We start from the raw sequence: 23342 nt of genomic DNA on the forward strand, positions 1-23342 counted from the left end.
AGTTAATTAACATATTGATTTTGTAGGTTTCGTCGACGGAACCATTGAAGAACAGAAAAGGGAAAACCGTAGAAGGAAAATAATGTAGCAAAAAGACCATTACTATTGGACAATTATGCAGATTGTGGTGATGAATTTTGGAAATTATGGGGAATGAAGATGGGGGCGGTATTTGTGGAGCATAGACTTTTAAGAGGTATTGACATAAATTGGGAATTTTGGTCTGGTTTACTTGGTATTGGCTTTGGATGGTTGCTCTCTGAGGTAACACACATCCCTTATTTTATATTACAAAAAGTGTTTGATAATTAATTGTTTAAAATGAATTTTTTTTCTAACAAGCAGGATTTGGTTATCTTCTCGTCCCTGCTCAAGGAAATAAGTCTGTCGAATGGTAGGTGGACGATTATTAATCCTGAAGGCATGACTTTGGAACCTGGGAAACAACATTGTTTCAGGCGTATAGCAGCCGAGATGGTTGATGGACCACATTGGAAGGATATTGATCGGGTAAGTGTGTGTATATATATATATATATATATATATATATACACACACACACACACGCACACATTAAAACATGTATCTATGTAATAACTTATCATTTTTTGAAGGTTTTAAATGCAATCAACATACCGCAACTGCAGTGGTATTTACCTGATTTTGATCTCCTTACATGGAAAGTGAGCATATATGATTCAACTGAATGGTGTAGTTTCAATAAAAATATGCGGGTGACGGTAATTTCAAATCGTTGGGAGATAGTATATTAAGTGAACTAGACCACATATCATATTGGGCCCATTTTCCCAATAGACGGAAACCTACTGAGGTGAAATTCGTTAAAGCTAGACATGTGCTGCAACAGGAAAAAGTAGAAGAAAGAGAAAGAGGAGATTGTTGAGTTTTTGTGTGCATGTTCATGGAAATGCTTGAATCGGGTGTACCAATGGAGACACATTAGTCACCTAGAGATACGAGATTTATTTACCATAATAGGATGGCAGAAATTAATTGGAATAGTAGATTTTGATTGTGCTATTTGGAATAGTAGACTTTGATTGTGTTATTTGGAATAGTAGACTTTGATTGTGTTATTTGGAATAGTACACTTTGATTGTTTTATGATTATTGTTTTAAGAATATTTTCTTATGTTTTGATTTATTTACATATAGCTACACCGGTTAAAACAAAACAAACAAGAGATACCCAACAATTAGAGCAACTACCAACAGCTTGCACATACTTATGTTCTTTTTGGAATCACACATCCCCTTCTCCATGCTTGCTACTAGACTCTTCTCCTTACTCAGGAGAAACTCCAACTTAACATTCTTAGTCCTCAAGTTTTTTATGACACCAAGATCCTCTTTGGAATCCAACTGTTGCTTCATGGAATAAATGAGGTTTTTGTAGTAACCATCTTCCAGTGCAACATCTTTCCATTCAAAGTAATCACATTTCTTGAGTCTTGTCTGTATCAAATCCACATGAATAAAACATCAAAACACAATGACTAATCACCCAAGATGTATTTTAAACAATCACGATCGTACATGTATTTTTAGAAACGAAGCTTACCGATCTGTTGTTGCAGTTCCAAAAACGTCTGTCAGGGTTAGTGAGCTTCCAACATGTTCGTTCCTTAGCTGGAACATCGCAATCACAGTTGTTAACATCGTCTTTAACAAACACACGAGCAACTTGGAGGCGGTTTATTGCATTGGACGAACTCATAGACATTGTGTTGAAGAATCGAAGGGGTAAGAAAGAAATGAATGAGGTCCAAATCGGGGGTTTTGACACATCACTTAACCACGTAAGAACTGTTTTCTACAGATCATTGCACACCTTTGTGGATCAGTGCACACCTCTGCGGATCTGTGCACGCCTCTAAGGACCAGTGTACACATTTGCGAATCAGTGTACACCTCTGCATAACTGTTAGGGAATAAAAAAATGGCTGACAAATAGCTCTGCGTATTACCAAACAACTTTGCGGAATAAGTAATATAAAATCACTTTACCATGAGTATCCTTTCATCGATTCTATACCATTTCTTCTTCATTTCATTTTTTTTGAAAAATTAACCCTCATATTTTCCGTCATAATGGCTTCCATACCATAGAGCGCTGAGGATAACCTCCATCTAACTCGTGCATATATTAATAACCACGAGACCTCCAGGGTGAATGATCCAAGTTATTGGATCCGTTTAACTTATGCCCTCAACGTTGACCTTCAAACTGCCCCAGAAAACTATCACAACACCGTTGACATCACAACAAAATCGTATGAATTAAAAACAGAAGTCTTGGTTTTCAACAATCTTTATACCAAAATTGATGACGAACGTCCGAATGAAGATGAGGAAGTCATCCTGGACACAGTGAAAGCGTAATACATATCCATTAGTGACGGGTTAGAATTCGAGTTTGAAGGCCCTTTGAATCTCTTAAAAGATCTCCCGTATTTTTAATTTGTATGGCGTTTGTAGAAGGATATTTTAATGTAGTTTGTTTTTATTAGGTTATTTATATGCATCGGTATGTATTACGTTATTTATATGTATTTGGTTTGTATTAGGTTATTTACGAAACCAGTTGAGGTAACTTCTACTTTATTCCATAGAACACAAAATACAAAACAGTACAAATACATGGAAAACATACATCAGTAGCAAACATATTACATAAAACATTTCACATTAAAAACCCTTCTACATGAAATATCGGTGGTTCTTAACCAGATTCCAAGCATCCACAAAAAATACAAATACATAGAAAACATACATCAGTAGCAAACATATTACATAAAATATTTCACATAAAAAACCTTTCTACATGAAATACTGGATTCCAAGCGTCGACATACTCGAAGTCTTTTCCCTCATTCTCGAAAATGTAATGATCTAACATCATTTCTACAAGAGCTTCCTCATTTGAGTAATAATAATTACTACTATTTTTAAGATGATGATACCATCGACTGAACCATGTGATTTCGTTCTTTAACTCCATCCACTTACTAAGAATATCTACTTGTACACGATATTCTCCTTGTCTAAATGAAAGGTTGAACATACCTGTTATGCGGGTCCATTCATCACTTCCAAGGTAATCAGGGGTAACTATTGTTGTTACACCTTCAAAAATGTTCAACCAACATCGTATTATAACCATCACCTCTCTTGTCGTCCATGGACGTGGAGTATCGGACGATGATTTTGCATTCGTAGAAGTTGGTGCATTGGAGGACATTTCTATATTTTTCAATGCTGGGGTGAGTTGATACAATATTTAACCGGTATGACAATTTATACACTGATCCGCAAAGGTGTACACTGATCCGCTGATAACAGTTATGTGGATTCCCAAAGAGTTCTGTGGACTGATATTAAACATAAGTTCATTATTTTTAACCTTTTTGTCAAATTTTTTACATAATCACATAAAGAATTAGTGTATTTAAAAAAATGGATATTAATAAACGAAAATGAATGCAAAAAAAAAGCGAAAAAACGAAAAAAAAATTAAAAAAAAAAATCAAAAAACAAAGATTCCACAGAGCTGTAGAGGATCCGAAGAGCCTTTAATGGATCCGCAGAGGGTGTTAAGCGGATCCTTTGGTCATTTTCCAAAATCTGTTTTTCCTTAGTTATTTTCTTCAAACCAACCCATTTTTGGTTATTTCTCAAATTTTCTCATATATAATGGGTGTTTGTTTATTTTGGCCATTTTTGGTTATTTCTCAAATTTTCTCATATATAATGGGTGTTTGTTTATTTTGGCCATATTTAACAGAATTTTTTAAAACCAATGAAAAACAAAACAAAAACAAAAGTTAATGCAATCACTAACATGACATGCCACATCGAAACCAAATTATAAGCACTCAAGCAGAATCTTTCATTTTTGTGTTCAAAAGTCTAACTTATGTCCACTCTCAAAGTCCAGGTCCACTCAATAGTGAATAGGTGTGGCCCTTTATACTTTAACGAAATTTCTAGATATATTCTTTCCTATCATCAATATTTCATAATAATCTATCTTTTTTTAACATATATATCTTAATTGGTAAACCTTTGTAATATATATATATATATATATATATATATATATATATATATATATATATATATATTATTTTAAACCAATGTGCATCTATTTTACAACAAGTGAGATGATATATATATATATATATATATATATATATATATATATATATATATATATATATATATATATATATATATATATATATATATATTGCTTGTTTTTTTATAAGCAACCGTACCATATATTTTTATTTATGTAACTTTTTACTAAAAAAGTCTAATTTATTGTGTAGATTCAACAACAAAAGCATGTTAGCAAAGATTAAAATGCATAACTATAGGGTTTATAATGTATAAAATAGCAACATAATTTCATATATTTACTTTATTATAGTACCTAGAATTTTATTTACTTTGTTAATTTACTGTATTCTAAAACCTACACAATTATAGTAGCATTAGGCAATCAGGAGTACACTGGAAGAACGACAAACCACGATCACCATCACAAACCATGAATCAGTGTTGGTGTGCAGGAGGAAAAAAGAGAGACGCCTAAAAGTGAAAAAGAAACAGATTGTTTGTCGTCCTCCGTTCTCCCCACTCCAAATCACCACCACCATGAGCCACCACGGACCGCTGGAATAGTGTGCAATGTGGTGGTGGGTGGCATTATCCAATTAATCATCTCAACGGCTGAAATACAAACTATTTAGTATGGTTGATAAAGTGTTAACTTAATATTAGTTTTTTATTTTTATCATCTGATTATCATTTCCAACATTTACTTTCTTTACAACTAGGGAAGAATCTCCGCTTTGCGGGGCTAGATACATCAAAGAAGTGGACACAATAGAAGATTTTATTGAGTAACATTGGATTGTTTTAGAAAAAAACTAACTGATAGAAAAAAATTATCATACCGCTTATTGCTTAAGTCGATTTAATTTAAACATAAGAAACAATACAATTACAAACTCCCAAACTAACATAAATAAAATGATGGCAAAAAACAGAAACTAAAATTTAATGTAATAGCAGTGATCATTCAGCTGGAAGATGGTTGGATACCGTTCAAAGCTTGCCAAGGGATAATAATCATAATCTTCTGAATATCAGCATATGATTTAATATAAGAGATAACGACTCATCATAATTGAATTATGGGAGGTGTTTGCACCTAGGCCTGACGGGAAAGACCTGAAATATTGATAAAAATTACAGTCAGTTTTGTTCCTATAAGTATAACATCAATCATCAATTTGGATCCGTTTGTATATCCTTTATTTTATCATCATCTAATAGTAAAAAAAATGTAAGATATGAGATAATAAGAGAAATATTACCTTTCTTCACTGGTAGTGCCCAAGTCTTCTTTCCCAAGGTAATGATTGATGTTCAAATCTTCCAATCGTCACAAATAGACCCACCTACAACATACAAAGAAAATTTCTCAACAAAATCATGTTCAAAGCAAGAAATCAAGACAATCATATTTAAAAAATAGGTTACCTTTAATCATGGTTTTGGATTCCTAAACACTCTGAAAGCTCAACAGTTCATCATCCTTTTTCCCTCTGCTAAAACAGAAAGAAACTCAAATTGACCATCTTTCTCTAACTATAACCTTATCCACTTATTAATAAATAATTTCGAAAAAGCTTTTTTTCGTTTTTATTTTCAGTTTATACTCATACCTATACTAACTGATAGTCTGGGGGGCATAATATATGTCATTAATTAGTGAGGAATAACCAAATAAGTAAAAATGCAGTATTCTACATATTTTTGTATAATAGATCAACCATTATAGTTAAAAAAAAAAAATAACAATAACATATGAAAATACATATCCAGTTCCAACCTCATCTTTGTTTGTTATTTTTCTCCAGTGCTCAAAGGTGTAAAACTGCCGGCACTATCAAACTTTATTAATACAACTTCAAGCACATCTAAAGACTGTCTCCTACAAATTGGTTTATTTGATTTTATATTTAATTTCACATTTAGTTATCTAATAAACATGATTCAGGAAGGAAAATAATACCAAAGAACGTCAGTTTCTTAACATTGTTTCAACAACTCTAGCATCAAAACCAAGTTGGTTCCCAATTCTTCTTGATCTATATATATTGTAATGTCTGTTGCTAAGCGTCAAAAAAGGAAATATAAAAAAATGGAAAGAAATCCTTGCCTTTTCGGTTCATCTTGTATCTTTGAGTGTCAATCATTTACCTTCACAAACTTCCTAAGTTTGGAGGAAATTCTGCAATATTAAAAATAAAATTTGTTAAGAAAAAGGGCGTAACTAAAAAAGTTTTAGTTAAGATTGGCTATCATGATCCACGACATACCTTCTACATTCCTCTTTCTCTATGGAATGCAATCCATGTAGAAGACTATAATCAATAATCTGCTGAGATTCTAAAAACAAACAGTCTAGCTGGATTTGCCTGCAAAATAACATACTTGTGTTTAAAATCATAAATTATTTCAACTTATTATAATAAAATATAATAGACTTACTCGAAAAGGGCCTCACGCAGCGTCTTGTCCATATGAAATTCATATGCAAGATCAAGGTCTTCTAATGTGGTGCCCTCGTCTATATGATCCTTACATGTAAAGCTTCCTTGATATGAACCCTTCAGATCATACCTCCTGTGTATCCGTAATTCTGTTTTAAACATATTTCCCATCACTATAAACCGCACCTAAAACAAAAAATATTGTAAATCACATTAAACTAAAATAAATAAATTACACATGAATCGGAAAGCAAAGTATACCTTCTTTCCACCTCATCCGACATATGAGAAAACATTTCTGTTCTCTCAGAAGTAGAAAACTCTCTAGTGGAATCCCCAAGGGTATAATCGTCATCCGGCGGGATTCTCCCGCTTGTTATATGACCTGACTCTCTAAAAAAACTACTAAAAGTAAATTTTTCAGAATAAGTTCGGGTAACATTACGTTCTGGATCCCTGAATCTTTGAGAATGGGTTTTTATTCTAAAAGATGAGCATTTACTTCCTGCAGGATAAAATGTGCGTTGACCATCTTTAAGCCCTTTTGTCCATCTCCCAAAATAATAATTACCATCTGAAAACCTATAAACACCTGACCCATGTCTATACCCATTTAACCAAGATCCATCAAAAAGGTCACCATTTACCCATTTCATTACCCCTCTACCAAACATTTTACCAGATTTCCAGTTCCCTATATATATATACGTGTTTTCCCCCAAGCGTACTTTCCACTTCCTTCATGAACTCCATCTTTCCAACAACCATCACATCGGAATTACTATACTCCTTTCTTCCAAAACCATTTTGAATGTTCAATATCCATGACCCTTTGTATGCAGATCCATCAGGAGTTGTTAATGTGCCAAAACCATGGAAATATCCACCAGAAAAATCACCTTCATAACTTGTTCCAGAAGACCATGAGATTCGACCTCTACCACACATTTTTCCATCTTCCCAATTACTATCATAAACTGTGCCATCTGACCATGTGTAGCTACCCATGCCATGGGGGAGTTTACCTTGACATTACCAAAGTAAAGATCTCCATGTAACTTTATCTCCTGACTCATCCTGAAAACCATCAGGTGATGATATGGTTATAATAATGAAGATATATAAAAATCTAAAATTAAAGTAAGATATGTTTTGATATAGATCTAAAGAACTCAACTTACAAAGGGGAGATAGTGTTTGAATAGTAAAAGCAGACATTGTAAGAATCGACTGACCATAAGAAGCAGCGTTTGAAATTTGAAAGAAACAAATAGATATTGTATTATATCCTGGAGTAATTAAATCCTAGATAAAAAAAGAATATATAATGACAATAGTCAGTAATGATGTAATTTTCTTCATGCATGTCTTCTTAAGACCTGAAAAGTAGTTTTATCAATAGAAGTGAAAAGCTGTTGAGCTAAAATCCTATAAACCCTAAAATATCGACATTGGTATTGCAAGTACCTGAGTTAGTCTTTGGGCTTGGGGATAGAGTATTGGATGTCATCAGAGCGATGGTAGATGTAGCAAGACCATTACTCTGTGCATTCTCCGTCAATTGCAGTTGTAGTTTCCCCATCGCCTTCAAATTCGCAGGCTGAAATTCATGTTTCACCAGCATTCCGTCATTAACCGAACCACCGACCAGCCAGACATGATGATTTGTCGGTGTACTCCGTACTGGATTCTGGAACTTCAAGCGAGATCTTGCCTTCAACAATGGAGGAAGAGGAGCTGATGTTGTATGTATTCACTACCATCGATTGTGAAAAGAGAAGATAGATGTTGTGTTGCCGGATGGTTTCGCTTAAAGATACGTCTTTGGAGGAGAGAGAGAGAGAGAGAGAGAGAGAGAGTAAATCCGTGGGGAGCTGAAATGGGTATATCGGTGAAGGGATGAAAGTAACCCAGGTGGAGGGAAGTTCATAGGCGTTGGGAAGCGAGGTCTATAGGCGGTGGGTTGTCGGAGAACATAACACGTCGTTACAACAATTTTATTCTTATTGGTTTAGACAGGACACGTAGCCATGAAATAAATAAATGAAAGTAAATCAACAAACAAAAAAGAAATTGAAAATCCAGCCAATGAAAATCAAGAACTGTTCAAGTGATTAGTATGTATGTATAATTATAAATAATAAATCATATTTTTTATTATAGTAAAAATGAATTTCAAATGGGCCCTTTCTCCTGATAACACGGCTTTTAAAAGCCTTTTCCCGCAATGATTTGGAAGTTTCATGAAAGTTTATTTATTTATTTATTTATTTTTCCTCACAGGATTCAGAAAAGCAACACAAATTCTCCACTTTGCATCTCCTTACACCCCATGTGACATCGCATACCACCACTTCCTCTCCCTTGAACTAACATAATCATGAGTTACAATTCTGACGATTATCTGAAACTTGTGGATAGTGTTGCGTCGTGGAACAATAATACAGCACAATACCTGGCTCACTTGTGGATTTCATCATACCAAGGGGATCAGCAAAACAGGTACAGCAAACCTATGCCATGGATTGGGATGTATATCGCATTAGCATCTCTGTTTTGTATCATTGCAATGGTGGCTGATTTATTACATGGTTTCCGGAGGAAAACGCTATGGTTTCCGTGTAAATACTTCACTCTGAACTCTGCTTCTCTAACTGTGATAGCTGTTGCAATAAAGCTGCCCATGGATCTATCTACTCTAATGCCAAGTTACATGGACCAGGCTACAAAGCTTGAAAGCTCGGGCTTTATGTGCACCATGATGAGTAATTTATTGCCTTCTCTAGCAACCATGGATAGCAAGGAACTTATCCCAAACGTCATATCTTTGGCTGTTCTCGTGATTACCTTGGTTGTGAATGTTTGCATTCAACTAAACACTGGAGCTCTCTTCTATCATGTAGTAGATGATGGTGCGGGGTTTGACCTTCATGGTTATGTGAAAAGTTTACCATCCTACGTACCTGATAGACACAACAGATTTACAGCAGCCATTTATGTGGATATGTTACTCATGTTGCTCACAATATATGTATGTTCAGCTTTAGCAATTCTGAAGTCCAAACAGATTCTAGAATCAAAATACCAAGCCACTCATGATAAAGCTATAAACGATCGATATTTGCACCAAGAAGGAAAATTAAGTGTTGAGAAGCTAAAGCGGCATGTGAGCTATTGGTGGATCATGGCAGGAACTGGAAGCTCCCAATTCATGAAAACATGCTCTGTTACAACCTCTGCTTCAGCCGTAATATGTGCTTCAAGCGTTGTCTTACACATTCTTCTTTTACTTTTTTATGTTGAAAATCTATGGGACTATAAGTCCGATTATAAGTGGTCAATGCCAGTGATTCTCATAATACAATTTCTCGGAATCATAGTGGGTACAATTTCCCCACTTTCTAGATGTTTTTTAGCTTTAAGCTTTAAGGTTCCGATAAAATGGATTTGGGACCATATCAAGATCTCTAAAGTAGAAAGCTACTGGACTGAGAAGTTATATGATTGGAAACGGAGTAGCATACCATTCCCATCCAGTAGCCGCAAATGCAAGTGTGTCATGGAGAACCTCAAAGTCATAATTCTCAATATTTGCATAGGGTTTCAGAAGATAGTCGTGGTGGCCTGCAAGATCATAGCATTGGTTCCATTTTTCGTTGTCATATGTGTCTTGTATTGTTGGAAGTGGTTAAAAGCCATGTTTTGCACCTCATGTCCTATGCTGAGAGAAAAGCCTACGGAGCATCTAAGAAAAGATATAGATCTTAGCTGGTATGTTTTGCAACTCCATGACGACATCGAGTTTGCTAACAGAACATTGAAAGGCATGTTAAAATCGGTGAATCACTTAATCGAAATGGCAGAAAAACAGCAACCCAAAAATCTTATGAAGCTATTAGCAAAATCTAGAGGTTTTGAAGGAGTTGCAAGGTTTGACAGCAATCGTGTTCCAGCTTTAAGTTCAGAAGAATATGTCAATTGTTGGAGCTTGCCATTGATAACTCTGACAACCATCGCCATGTCTCTTCCTAACATCCAACTGGACATAGTCTATTCCTTGCTAAGTGGTGTGACTGAAGGTCTTGTATATGTCGCACTTGTGGAAAAAACTCTCAATGCAACTGATGATCATGTAAGCATTCAAGAGGCAGCTAAAACTTTGTGGCGTGAAGTTGAAGTCTACAACAATTGGTTAGGAAACAAGCTGCCAAAATATAATCCTGAAGAGAATACACCAAGACAGATTCTTCAATGGTTGAGAGATACAGCTAAAAGCATGGTCACTCATGAGGTGGAAAGTACAGATATTCGAAGCCAAAATGATAATTCCAAATACAGTTCTATTTGTGCCAATTCAATGTATCGTATCACAGAAACAATCCTGATTTCTTGCCACGAGAACATTTATCACGAAGCTAGCCAAGAGGAACTATTTGAAGTGTTATCATCAATGATCGCTGATATATTGGCAGCATGTCTCACCAACTTACCCCAAGTCATATTAATGAAATGCCACACAAGCGCCATAGAGAAAAGAGAGGTGAATGTGCATGTTGCAGCCCAACTTCTCGGTCAGACTACGCAGATAATCAAATCCCTCCAAGATCGTCAACTTCCAAGCTTGAGTCTGGATGATTTGCCTTTTATTGACAAGTGGCGTTGTTACTTAATCGATCCCTTTGATGAAGATTTGTTGTAATTTCTTTTCTTTTCGCAAAAATTTATGTAATTTCCTTTAATGCTTGTCTTAATACTTAAATATCAACATAGAACTAGCTAATGACCAATGTATTATTCACTGGCAACACCCTCCAGCTAAAAAAAAGTATTCTAAATTGTGAGGCCATGCAACTTCACCAGTCTGCATCATTAGCATTCAGAAAACATGTGAGTTTGTGTTTCTAGTTAATTTCCAAACATGACAAGTACTTGTCTGATGTAGTTTTAGAACATTGCTCCTTAGAATTATATATCAGAGGTAGGTTTATGTGCATTTAGTAGTAGATTGGTTGATTTGGAATGACCCACTAAATGAACATGAAATCAAAGATGGTTAAGTGAGGGATCAAGATTTTGAATAATTGGTGGATGTTAGAAATTTAGAAGTAGCTACAAGATTGAACCGGTTGAAAGAGCTGACATGGAAATTATAAAAAGAATAATAACCTAGAATTAAAAAGATTTTAGTGCTTGAAAAGTTTGACCATTGTTTACCTTGGTGATGACATGCTTCGAGGTCAACTGCCTTAAGATGAAGGAAGGGATACAGTATGAAAGTGCACTGCCTATGAAATACATTATGAAAGTGCACTGCAACTGTGTTTTGCACGTCTCCATTTGGATAAGTGTTGGTATTTACTTCGAGGTCGATCGGCTTCACGATTGTATCTTTGGGTGACTTTCCTCCAAAGGTAGGCATATCTACGAAAAGGATATAGATTAGCTCCTCAATTACATCAATCCATGTACTAGCAACATAATCTCTTCATCTATGGTCCAAAGTTGAACATTTTTTAGAGAGGAAGGTTTGAAGTTGATGAAAAATTAAAAAGGTTAGGAGAGTTGAATGGAAAAGGTTTGAATGTGGTGAAAAATAAAGATGAAGTGTAACACCCATTTCAGTTGTGACTTAATTTCTAATTTTGAATTTCCATTTTGGGTGGCCACAAAACGATGGCGCTTCACCATGACGTGGCAGTGTCTTTTGTTCGTAAAATTTTATCGACCGCCACGGCGTGGCAATTGTTTTTGGGGAAACCCTAATTCTTGGGGCTTAGGCCCTATTTGAAGGACATGGCGGCTAGGGTTTAATGATCATTCTACCTCCATCACTCTCCCAAGCTCAGAAACTCTAACCCTAGCCTCATGTGCATACTGCGAGCTTAGTTTTGGTACTTTTGTGAACTTTGAAGGAAGACGAAGGAAGGGAAGTGAAAGAATCAGCAAGCAATCCACCTCCACACCTTGTGTTTACTCTCTAGACCATTAGTGAGCTTTTAAGTTCCTTTCTTGATAGTGTTATTTTCATAGATCTAGAAGTTTTAGCTCATTTTGGACTCTTTTTTGTGTTTAGAAGGTTACAATTGATTAAGTTAGCAACTTTATGACTCCTATATGTCCCCTGAGTACTATATCCAATAGATTTAGAATCTGTTGGTAATTTGTGAATCATGCTTGGATTTAAGTCATATTTCTCCACATATGACCTAACTTGATAAAGGACATTTATAAGGAGTGCATGTCCACAAAGTTCGGATTTTTATGGACCTTTAGGGGCCCTAGAAGCATTCTGGAAAAGATGGGTTAAGGGCTTAGTGGATGAAGGGTTCAATGGCTTAGGAAACGTCGTTTCAACGTCTCCATAATGTGGTGGGTGACTACCACGATGTAAGGACTGGACAAGAGCCACAACATTTTGTCTGTTAGCTGTCACGACGTAGCTGATGGGGGCCACGACGTAGAGATTGGCTGAGGCCATCTTAGCTTGTTGACTTGGATTTTTATCGGGTTTAGACCCATGGGACACCACATGGCCAAGGGACATAGACTTCAACTATTATGACTTTGATTGTGACTTTGATCTTTTTGACTTTTGACCAAATTGCTAGATTACAAGGTAGTCTAAGGTTTCACCTTATGTGGTTGCTTAGGTGGTGTTTAGCACTCGTACTTCTTCTATGAGAGTTTATGTTGATTACGTCTGTGAGGTGAGTCTCTTTATTGTACTTGTGGGTCGATGGCACCAATGCCGGCCTACTGGATTATTTTGTAGGGTGCTAGCTGTCTTTGTGACTTTTGCTGATATGCATGTATATGCTTGTTGTCATTGAAACTCTTGATGATATGATTGTATTCTTTATGTATGTGGGGTGAAATAAACTCGTGGGTGAAGTAGATCCATTCAGTTGAAAAACGTTGATTAAGTTGAAATAGACTCGAGGGTGAAACATACCCGTTAGAACTTCGACGTTACAACCCACAATTTAGAAAGATTGACTTTTAGTCAAATATTGACCAAAAAGGCAATTTGGTCATTTATGAGAAAAAGATGAGAACATAAAGTTTTAAATTCATGAAGATTGTAAAAACAAGTTTAATTCAATGTAAGAGGTTAAAGGAGGGAGTGCTAGAGAAGAATGTGCATTTTTTGCCAATATGGTAAAATTGATATTTTTATGCTTTTTAAGCCACATTCGTGACTTAACAGATTAATATTCATATTAATTCAATGAGATATGACTTATTAAACTTGTAGATTATGTTCCCACCTTCTTGTACATATAAATATCATCGAAAAAGGATAAGAAACGAAGAAGATATGCGTGTTCAAAGTTTGGATAAAAATGCCCAAAGTTGGAACGGAATCAACAACGTACTTTGTTGATCCCCATAACTCATGGCGTAAATGTATGCATGTCATGACATGACCAACACTTCTCATACATGATCAATAGTTGTCACTACGTGAGAACAAAGAGATCAAAAGATTAGTTCCCGTTCATTTTCGCCATAACACATCCAAACATCCCTACACTTGAGCTCAAACGATTTAATAAATGATGGAGGATCAAGATATACTTTTGGGAGAGTATGGTTTGGTTGACCATCAAAACATATGAGGTAATTGATTCCCTCTATTTTTGAGTTAGATAGGGCTGAATGATAATTTGCTAATTTGAGCCAATTGAGTTAGATTATGTTATGAAAACGTATTAGTGATCTTATTAAGAGTGTTTTGATGATTATAACAAGCTTTGTATGTGACCACATGAATATGATCAATGGCATGAGAATTAGGGTTTGAAAAACTAATTAATGGTTTTGAGAAATTGATGTTTTAGAGTTAAATTATAATGAATTAGGTATTGAGAAATGCTTAATTCATCAATTGAATGAGATTTTGAGATAGAGAATGAAATATGGAGTTTTAACCCAGTAAGTGGTTATTTTGATCTAAAGAGTAATTAAGCTCTGAACAGGATAAGAAAAGTAATAAAATTCTTATGAATGTGTATGAATAGATGTAAGAGAAACATGGATCAAGATGCAAGGATAAGCAAAAAGAGCCAAAGTGGGATAGTTAGTGTTTACTAACTTATAAGGTGAGTTATTATTCTCACTCTTTCTTATGATTTTCATATGTTTAAAATATAAATATTTATACATGTATGTATGAGAACCTTGATACACTAAGTGAATGCCGTCAAGTTATGAGATGAAAATAGATCATGAATATACATAAATACCATGTATTTAAGCATACGTGTGGATGATTGGAGTTTATGTATAACATATGCATAGTGACATGTACAAGAGCATGTGATGAGTATAAATTCCTTTGGGAAAGTGAGATTAATATTTCCTAAGAGAAAATGAGATTGATATTTTCTTCGGGAAAATGAGATTGATTATCCTTAGGGAAATGATATTGATATTTCCTTCAGGAAAATGAGATTAATATTCCTTCAAGAAAATGAGATTGAAATTTCCTTTGGGAAAATGAGATTAATATTTCCTTCGGGAAAATGAAATTGATATTCCTTCGACAAAAATGAGATTGATGTTTCCTTCGAGAAAGTAATTCCGAAAATTTTACTAGCAGAATTTCAGCCTACTAAATACTAGATGTCAGGCTCTCAGAGCCTTAGGGCTTCACCAAAATACCCTAAAAACTAAGACTTTTGGGCCAAAGTTGACAGAAACTCAAGAGTGAAGTTTGTTTGTGGTTTGGAGGTCGAATGGGTTGGAGAAAGCTTATTTATAGGATGAATTTGGGGTAGGCACTCTGTTGTACCCTGTCTGTGTGCACATTGCACTTTTTTGGGTCTGTGATGCGGCTCCATGCAGAGTATAACACGTTCTGGAAATCTAGTGGAGTCTCAGTGCGCTTCGTTCCTCTTGCCTGGGCGCACAGCGCACATGTGTAATTTGAGTTTTTTTTTTGTTTATTTTCAAAAAATCATATCTTCTTCAAAAGAGCTTCGTTTTAGACATTCCTTGTATCCGTGCGTAGCTATCGACGAGATCAAGAACTTTTTTTTTTAGATTCTGTCAGCTAATTTTTACTTTGTTCTTAAAGCTATATTTTTAATAAGCTTGGACTATTACAACCCGTATAAAAGGTATAACTCTCTCTTCCGGCCCCCATTTTTTACTGTCTTTGTAATGTTGGACTTCTATTAATGAGATCTTCAACTCTCCTTTAGATTGTTTTGGCTAACAATCTACCGATCTAAAGTTCGATTTTTTATCCGCACTCCTGTGCTGAAACTTTGAATAATCATCACTTATTACAAAGTCATATTTGAATGTATTCTATATGCACGCTCTTGGGTTTACGACTACTATGAATTTTGTTTAGATCACTTACGCTAAAAAGTAATTTGTCAAAAATTCACTTTCTTGGGTTCGCAGAACTGTGACGGTTTAATTGTGAAACTTCAAAGAAGCATAACTTATTTATATGAAGTCGGATGATGGTGTGGGGTGAATCCCAACCTATTCCTACAATCAAATAATAATGCATATTAAGCTTCTAATAGTTGATGATAAAGGGAACTCATTAAGATTTAGCTTTTAATGATTATGATATAAGTACATATGTGAGAAAGAAGTGGGGTCGCTGTAACACCCGCGTTTCCCCCAACCTATTCCTACAATCAAATAATAATGCATGTCAATAATTGTAATCTTTTGAGTTTAATAAAAGAGGGTTATTGGATTATTATGTGGTATTTGTATGTATGTATGTATATATATATATATATATATATATATATATATACACACACACACACACTGTGTTTATAGAGTTAGAATTAGTGTTTACATAGATTAAAGATTAGGACGAATAGCCTATGAGTGAGAGGAAGTAGTCATAATAAGGATCCCAGAGGTATATGAAGCGCTCAAAACGGACTTATAGCGGATGAGTTATGACCCGTTGAAGTTTCACATTCAAATCGACATGGCTATGATATCGTAAATAGCAAATCGGAGTTAGGACGATTATTAGCCTTAGTAATCTAAACAAAAGTCATAGATATCATAAAAGCAAATCCGTGTGTATTAGTACCGTCTAAATCTTACTTCAATAGAAGAACTTATGATTTTTCTAAAATTCGGTGCAACATTCTGCGCACTGATATCGAATTTTAGATCGGTAGATTGTTAGCAAAAACAATCTAAATGAGAGTAGAAGATCTTGTTGTTAGTATTTCATCGATATAAGGATAGTTGATATTAGACGTTAGATGAGATAGTTATGAATTTTAACGAAATTTAACAGTCTAAGCATGTTAAAAGAATAACTTTAAAAATAAAGTCAAAATTAGCAAACTGAGTCTAAACGAAAGTTATAGATCTCATCGAAAACTTTCTGTGGATATAAAGAAAGTTGAAAGTGGAGCTCGTATGAAGAAGTTATGCAATTTTTAAAATGTGAAAAATCGGTACGCGTGTGTGCGAGGTGCACATAGCTTGCGCCCGAAGCTAGCCACGTCGCCCCTGCTGAAAGCCGCCGCATGTCAGCAAGCCTAGGGAGCAATGTCGGCCCCATGTGCGGTGTGCATTGCCCTTGCACGGAGCGTCTGGTCGTTGACCAACCTATAAATAGCTCATTTGTGTTCAGCCATGCCTCACACTTCCAAATCTCTCCCTCCCTCTCTCTTGATTTCACATCTTTTTGTATGAATCTTTCCTTAGTAGTTAGAATATTCTGGCATGATTAGAAGTCCCTAGGTGCCCGACATCTAGTAGCTATCAGCCCAGAATTCTGTCAGTGCAAATTTCCTAGATTTCGCTAAAACCTCGGTAAGTTAAGCTACACTCTAGCCTTTTCAGTGTAACTTATATTTATAGTCTTAATTCATAAGTCTCATCATCCTTATAGGATTTTCAGAAGAGCGTTGTCACATAACCCAAACCAAACGGTGGAAACGTCCGAGGGATCGCGTGACTTAAATTGAAATATCATCACAATGAATATACATGAAACATCACATAAACATCACCATGCATTAATACATTACAACTAACCTTGTTCACATCAAGTACATTGTCTAAATATTACATATGCATAGCATAAATGGTTTGAGAGTCACAAAAACATAACATCCTAACACACTTGACAATTTTTTTCATCTTATTTGTTACCTGAGGATACAAGTTATTTTGAAAACAGTCAACATATATAATGTTGGTGAGTTCACAAGCAGGTTTGATATGAAAATATTTTGTATAGTTTGTAAAACTCAGAAAATCCGATATTTTATGAAACGGAAATTGTTTATACAATAGGTGTGATGATCCATAAGTATATGTCTGAATGATTTCAAAATGTGAAAAAGTGATATGTTTCTCACCATAAATTCTTGTATTGAAAGTGCAAGCGAATAATGTTGTTTCCCTGGAAAACCGATGTTTTCCGATAAAATAGTATGATTGTTTTGTATTATTGTATAGTCACAACGAATGAATATGATTTCCCATGATTACTTAGATGGTATTGGATCTCTATGTGAGTCGTTATAACCATGCACAATAATGACTAGTTCGTCTGTCTTGGCATTCTTGCGAATGCCGGTATTGAATTAAGATTTTCTCACCCTAGACTGACCGAGTCTAACTGTAGTGAACAGCTTAGGTGTGGGGAAGTCACCCTCGTATAGATATATACACAAACTCTCGCTCTCCCTCTAGGAGACTTTGATTATAACTACAGACTACGACCGACACTTATTGGTGTCGCTCGTTGTTACTCACTAAATCCAAATGAAATTAAATACCATTGGTTAACGACCTTATTTTTGTTTACTTGAATAGAAGGTAAGCCTACCAGATGAAGAGAAGAGGACTCTGGGGCCCTAGTAATAACATATGTTATTAAAGGATGTCGAGTATGTGAAGGACATGTTAGCCCATCACGCATATGATTTCTTTGGACCTTACTAGTAATGCAAATGGGCCACTACGGCCCAATAGCATGTAAAAGCCATTGAGGGTCCATTAGGCATGTAATTGAGTCACCTGAGGCCCAATAAATATGCATTTATGTTGGACCTAAAAATCATGATATTGGGCCATAAAGGCCCAATAACACGAAAAGAAGGTATTTGAGTTCAACCATTGAATCGCTTATGTTTTATCGAGTTTAAGTTAGCATTATTGATATTTTGTTGTCTACTAAATATTTATTCACAATGTTTTAAAAAAGGATAACTTAACGTTCGAATTATAACGAAGCTTTATATATATATATATATATATATATATATATATATATATATATATATATATATATATATATATATATATATAAAATCATGCATTATAAACTTGATATTTTTAACCCAAACTTTTATAACTATTTATTTGGCCCAAAAACATTTAGATTGACCATTGTGGCCCCTTTTTCTATAAAACTGGCACTTTTAGTCCATTTTTGTGAAAATTTACATTTTTGGTCCTTAAACCATTTTTCTTGACATTTTCCTCCCAAACTTTATTTGAATAGAAATTTTAGCCCAAAACTATTGCATTTGTCATTTCCAACCTTCGTTTGTAAAAATTTACACTTTTAACCCAAATTCCGTAAGTATTACAGTTTTGACCCAAAAATCAAAAACTTTGCATTTTTAGTCCAAATTTGGTAATAAACTCATATTTAACCCCTGAAAAACTTTATTTACATTTTAGACCCATAGTTTGTTAAATTTTCCAATTCATCTGCTCAAAACCTCATTTTTTTCGCAACCTTGGGCCCAAAAACCCATTAGGCCCACTTTTAAGCCCATTAAGCTAAAATTTATATTTTTGACCCTTTGAAAAATGTTATTTTCATAAAAATCAGCTTTTATACAAATAAACAACTTATAACCCTCATAAAACCGGCAATTTACAATTTATACCCAATCATTGTTATTTTTGCAAAAATGACACTTGTAAGGTTCTTTTGGTTTTGTTTTTCTCCTTTTAAACTTAAGGATTGTTAGATCTATGATGTATGTTGTTTATTATGTTTTTTTATGATTCTTTCACTTTTTTTTTTGCTATAGATCATGAATATAACAAATATTACATATTATCAAAACCAAAAACAAAAGAAATCACATATAGCATGCAAACACACATAGATGATCACATAATACTTGTATTCTCCCCCCAAAATAAGTAAAAACTGAAAACAAGGAGGTATGAACTCACCTTGCTTAGTTGTCTCGGTTTTGAAGAAGATGTGAAGAAGATTTTTGGTCCTAGCAAGCCTCCTTATGTTGATTTCGAACTTAAGAAGCTTCTAAGGTGTTCATGGAATAAAGCTTTGTAAAAAAGAGTTCTAGATGTTGTAATGGAAGAAGATGTTTGTGTTTGATAGCACTTACCAAAGATTGACAACACTTGATGAAAATCCTTGAATCCAAGCTAAATTTTTGAGATTCCTTTAAAAGAAGAAGGAAGATGATCTTTGACAGTAATGGAGAGAGCTTGTATAATGTGTGTGTGTGTGTGTGTTCCTTCCTTCGACCGTAGATAAGAAGAGAGGGGAGAGGAGAGAAACGATTGAAGTGACAATTGTGGATGTATGTTGGACCATGCATGTTTATTTGGTGTATAATAACAAGGTGGCACATAAAAGTCAACCCTTCTTATTCTCTTGTTTTTGGGCTGAGAGGGATAGGCAAGAGAAAGGGTTTGGGCCTTTAGTGCTTGAGTTCCATAATATGAAGCCCAAATTGATGGTTTTCGGCCCATTGGGCCCTTAAGAGGGTTTATGGCCCAATTTGCATAAAAGAATGAGTTTTATGGCCCATTAGGGCTTATTAGGTTAGTTATGGTCCAATAAGGCCCATTACGGTAAACCAATTCATTTTGGATTTGTTATGGCCCAAAATGTTAAATTTTATGAAAATGGGTCCAGTTAGGGCCCATTTAAGGTTCCTAAACCCAAAATAGTCAAATTGGAAGCTTATTGTTCTATTAGGCCCAATAAGGAAATCCTAGTCCATAATGGACTTAAACCAAGATTTTTTTAGGGTTTCTAATCTTTTGTTGACCATTTGAAGTGTTTGTATAAAGTGTTTGATGGAATTTTGTTGTCATTGAATAAACATCATGCATACTTTCAAGTTTTAGTCACAAATGTTACTCTTGTTAATGCTTACAAAACCTTAGAATTTCTAGTTGTGACAAGCTTCGTGATAGTAGTGATCCCGATTTTCTTTGTGATACTTGTTGTCTATTGTTTCTATTGGTTGAAGTTGTTAAACTCCAATTTTAGCACCTCTAGCATTGTGTTAGGACAAAATCATGTGCAACTAGGGAAAGATAAAGATCTAAGATGGTATGTTTTGCTACTTGATGATAACATTGAGCTTGCTGAGAGAACATTAAAAAGCATTCCAAAATTAGTGAAAAACCGTGATCTGAAAGGCTGAAAAACAACAACCCAACAATTTTATGAACCTTCTAGTAGAATCTAGTGGCTTTGAAGGAGTTGAAAAGTTTGACAGCCATCATGTTCCACCTTTACTTTTAGAAGAATATCTCAATTGTTGGAACTTGCCATTGGTAACTCTTACAACAAGGTTCTAAATAACGTAAGGCGTGACTTGGCGGCAATATCAAGCCTCAAGCTTTTCCGAGCCTTGGCGAGTCACGACGTTCGTAAGGCGTGACTTAAGGCGGCAATTTTCTATAATTAATATTTTTATATGTATTTTCAACTATTATTCATTTTTATACACATATATGAGTTAAGGCGGCGTTTTGGCAAAGCTTGGCGGCAGGTGCAAGCCTTGAAGCCGTGGCGCGCCATGGCGAGCTTTTTAGAACCTTGCTTACAACCATCGCCACGTCTCTTCCTAACATCCAAAAGAACAAAGTAGATTAATTTGTGAGTGGTGTGAGTGAAGGTCTTTTATATGTCACACTTGTGTAAGAACCCTTCAATGCTTCTAATCGCCTTGTATGCATTCAAAAGGCAGCTAAAACTTTATGGCTAGAAGTTGAAATCTACCATAAAGGGTTAGAAACAAGCTGCAAAACGGTGATTCTCAAGTGAAGACGGCAGGACAGATTCTTCGATTCCTTAGGGATACAACTGAAAACATGGTTATGGAGTTAGAACGTACGGATGTTGGAGTCCCGTTGATAAAACCAAACATTGGTCTATTTTCAACTCAATGTATTGTATCACCCAAACAATCCTGATTTCCAACCACATAAACATTGACGATCTTAGCCATGAGGAACTGTTTGTGCAACTATCATTGATGATTTTTGATATATTGGTTGCAAGTTTCACTAACTTACCCCATGTCATATTAATGAAATGCCACACAAGTGCCATAGAAAAAAAGGAGGGTAGTGTCCAAGTTGCAGCTCAGCTTCTCGATGAGACTACACCGATAATAAACACCCTTCAAGAACATGAACTTCGAAGTTTGAATCTAGACGAGTTGGCATTTATGGACACGTGGCGTGCTTACTTAACAAATCCCTTTCCTAAAAAATTATTTCAGTTTTTTGAGTAATCAAGTTAGTTTAATAAATAGTTTTTGCAATTTCTTTTTTTTACGGAATATTGTGTAATTTCTATTGTGATTTATTTTAGTACATGTTTTAATTAGGACCTGAAAATGAGCAGAAATGATTGTCTAATTTTTATTGAGATTTGAATAATTCTTTGATTTTTAAATTTTAGAAGTAGCTGCAAGTCAATATCATTAGCATTCATTGTAACTTGCTAGAGTACAAAACCAGAACATATAGTTTGAGGAATAGAAGGATACAAAGCAGAAGTAATTCATGAGGGTAGCTATGAATGAAACTAAATCAAGGTGGTGATTTCTATCAATAGTTGAACCGCAGCTAGATTGTGAAGAGATTTGGTATTGGAAATGATTACAAAAACTGCATTTGATGAAATTAATTTGATAAATTTTATCAAAGGTTGAGAGTATGGCCATGACTACCTAAAAGTAAAACCCTTCTTAAATCTAGTCACCATATAAAAAAAGGCATGGCTCGTTTGTAGATGAGGTTTTACCTAGAAGGCTAGAAGAATTATTCAGAAACCTTTCCAAAATTTTTGTTTTTCTATAATTTACTAATTTTAATGTCGAACCATGATTTCGTTCTATGTCAATTTGGTTGTTTTGTTAACCCTAAATAGGCATGCAAAGGACTTGATTTAATCAAGTGGGTCTAGAAATATAAATGAAACTATAAGTGGTATTTTAAATTTTATCTTTAGACTCATTTTATATTTAGAGTCGACGTGGCAAGTTAACCTCGAGGAAGAGATATGCAGTCTTCATGGTTGGTAATTTTAGTATCGTCAACATATTTTAGTGTAATTATTATTGTTGTCGAGACAGGTAGGGTTCAGTTAGCCACAAGGTTCTAAATGGCGTGAGGCGTGGCGTGGCGGCAAGGTCAAGCCTCAAGCTTAACAAGCCATGGCGAGCCATGGCGTTTTTCAAGGCGTGATGTAAGGTGAAGATTTTGTATTAATTTAAAATTATACTACCATATAAATATAAATTTATATTAAATATAACTACTTTTTAGAAGTGTTAGATCAATAACTAGTAACAAAAATTCACAATACCTGTATCTCCGATTAGAAAAAACATATCAAAGAGCAAAAAACCGTGTCTCAAATGAAAAAACACGCGCCATAACGCGCCATTCCGCGCCATATCACGCCTTGCCACGCACCACGCCTAACAACAACGTTATGAGACTTTTCGTAAC

At 34.9% G+C, this 23342-nt stretch overlaps 2 protein-coding genes, 1 long non-coding RNA gene and 1 pseudogene across 5 annotated transcripts; 1 reads left to right on the forward strand and 3 right to left on the reverse strand.

Moving 5' to 3' along the window:
• Positions 1–1185: 1185 nt before the first annotated feature.
• LOC111905433 (uncharacterized) lies at positions 1186–1744 on the reverse strand. The gene is made up of 2 exons (XM_023901129.1): positions 1583–1744; positions 1186–1476 (listed from the first exon to the last, which is right to left on the reverse strand). Exons 1-2 carry the CDS (start codon positions 1742–1744, stop codon positions 1186–1188), a joined length of 453 nt encoding a protein of 150 aa, XP_023756897.1.
• A 3176-nt stretch (positions 1745–4920) lies between these two features.
• On the reverse strand, positions 4921–6203 carry LOC122194455 (uncharacterized). Of its 3 annotated transcripts, XR_006183890.2 has the most exons (5): positions 6107–6203; positions 5924–6025; positions 5572–5636; positions 5406–5489; positions 4921–5259 (listed from the first exon to the last, which is right to left on the reverse strand). It is a non-coding gene; the product is annotated as an uncharacterized LOC122194455 (long non-coding RNA). The 3 variants fall into 3 exon arrangements; XR_006183892.2 differs by lacking the exon at positions 5924–6025 and having other exon boundaries at positions 6107–6184; XR_006183891.2 differs by lacking the exon at positions 5924–6025 and having other exon boundaries at positions 5572–5639; positions 6107–6184.
• Positions 6204–6206: 3 nt separating this feature from the next.
• LOC111905404 (phosphatidylinositol 4-phosphate 5-kinase 8-like) lies at positions 6207–8650 on the reverse strand (annotated as a pseudogene).
• A 317-nt stretch (positions 8651–8967) lies between these two features.
• Positions 8968–11286, forward strand: LOC111905435 (uncharacterized). Its single transcript, XM_023901130.1, has one exon. It carries the CDS (start codon positions 8968–8970, stop codon positions 11284–11286), a length of 2319 nt encoding a protein of 772 aa, XP_023756898.1.
• Positions 11287–23342: the final 12056 nt, after the last annotated feature.

This window comes from Lactuca sativa, chromosome 6 (assembly GCF_002870075.4).
Source record: "Lactuca sativa cultivar Salinas chromosome 6, Lsat_Salinas_v11, whole genome shotgun sequence".
Lineage (NCBI taxonomy): Eukaryota > Viridiplantae > Streptophyta > Magnoliopsida > Asterales > Asteraceae > Lactuca > Lactuca sativa.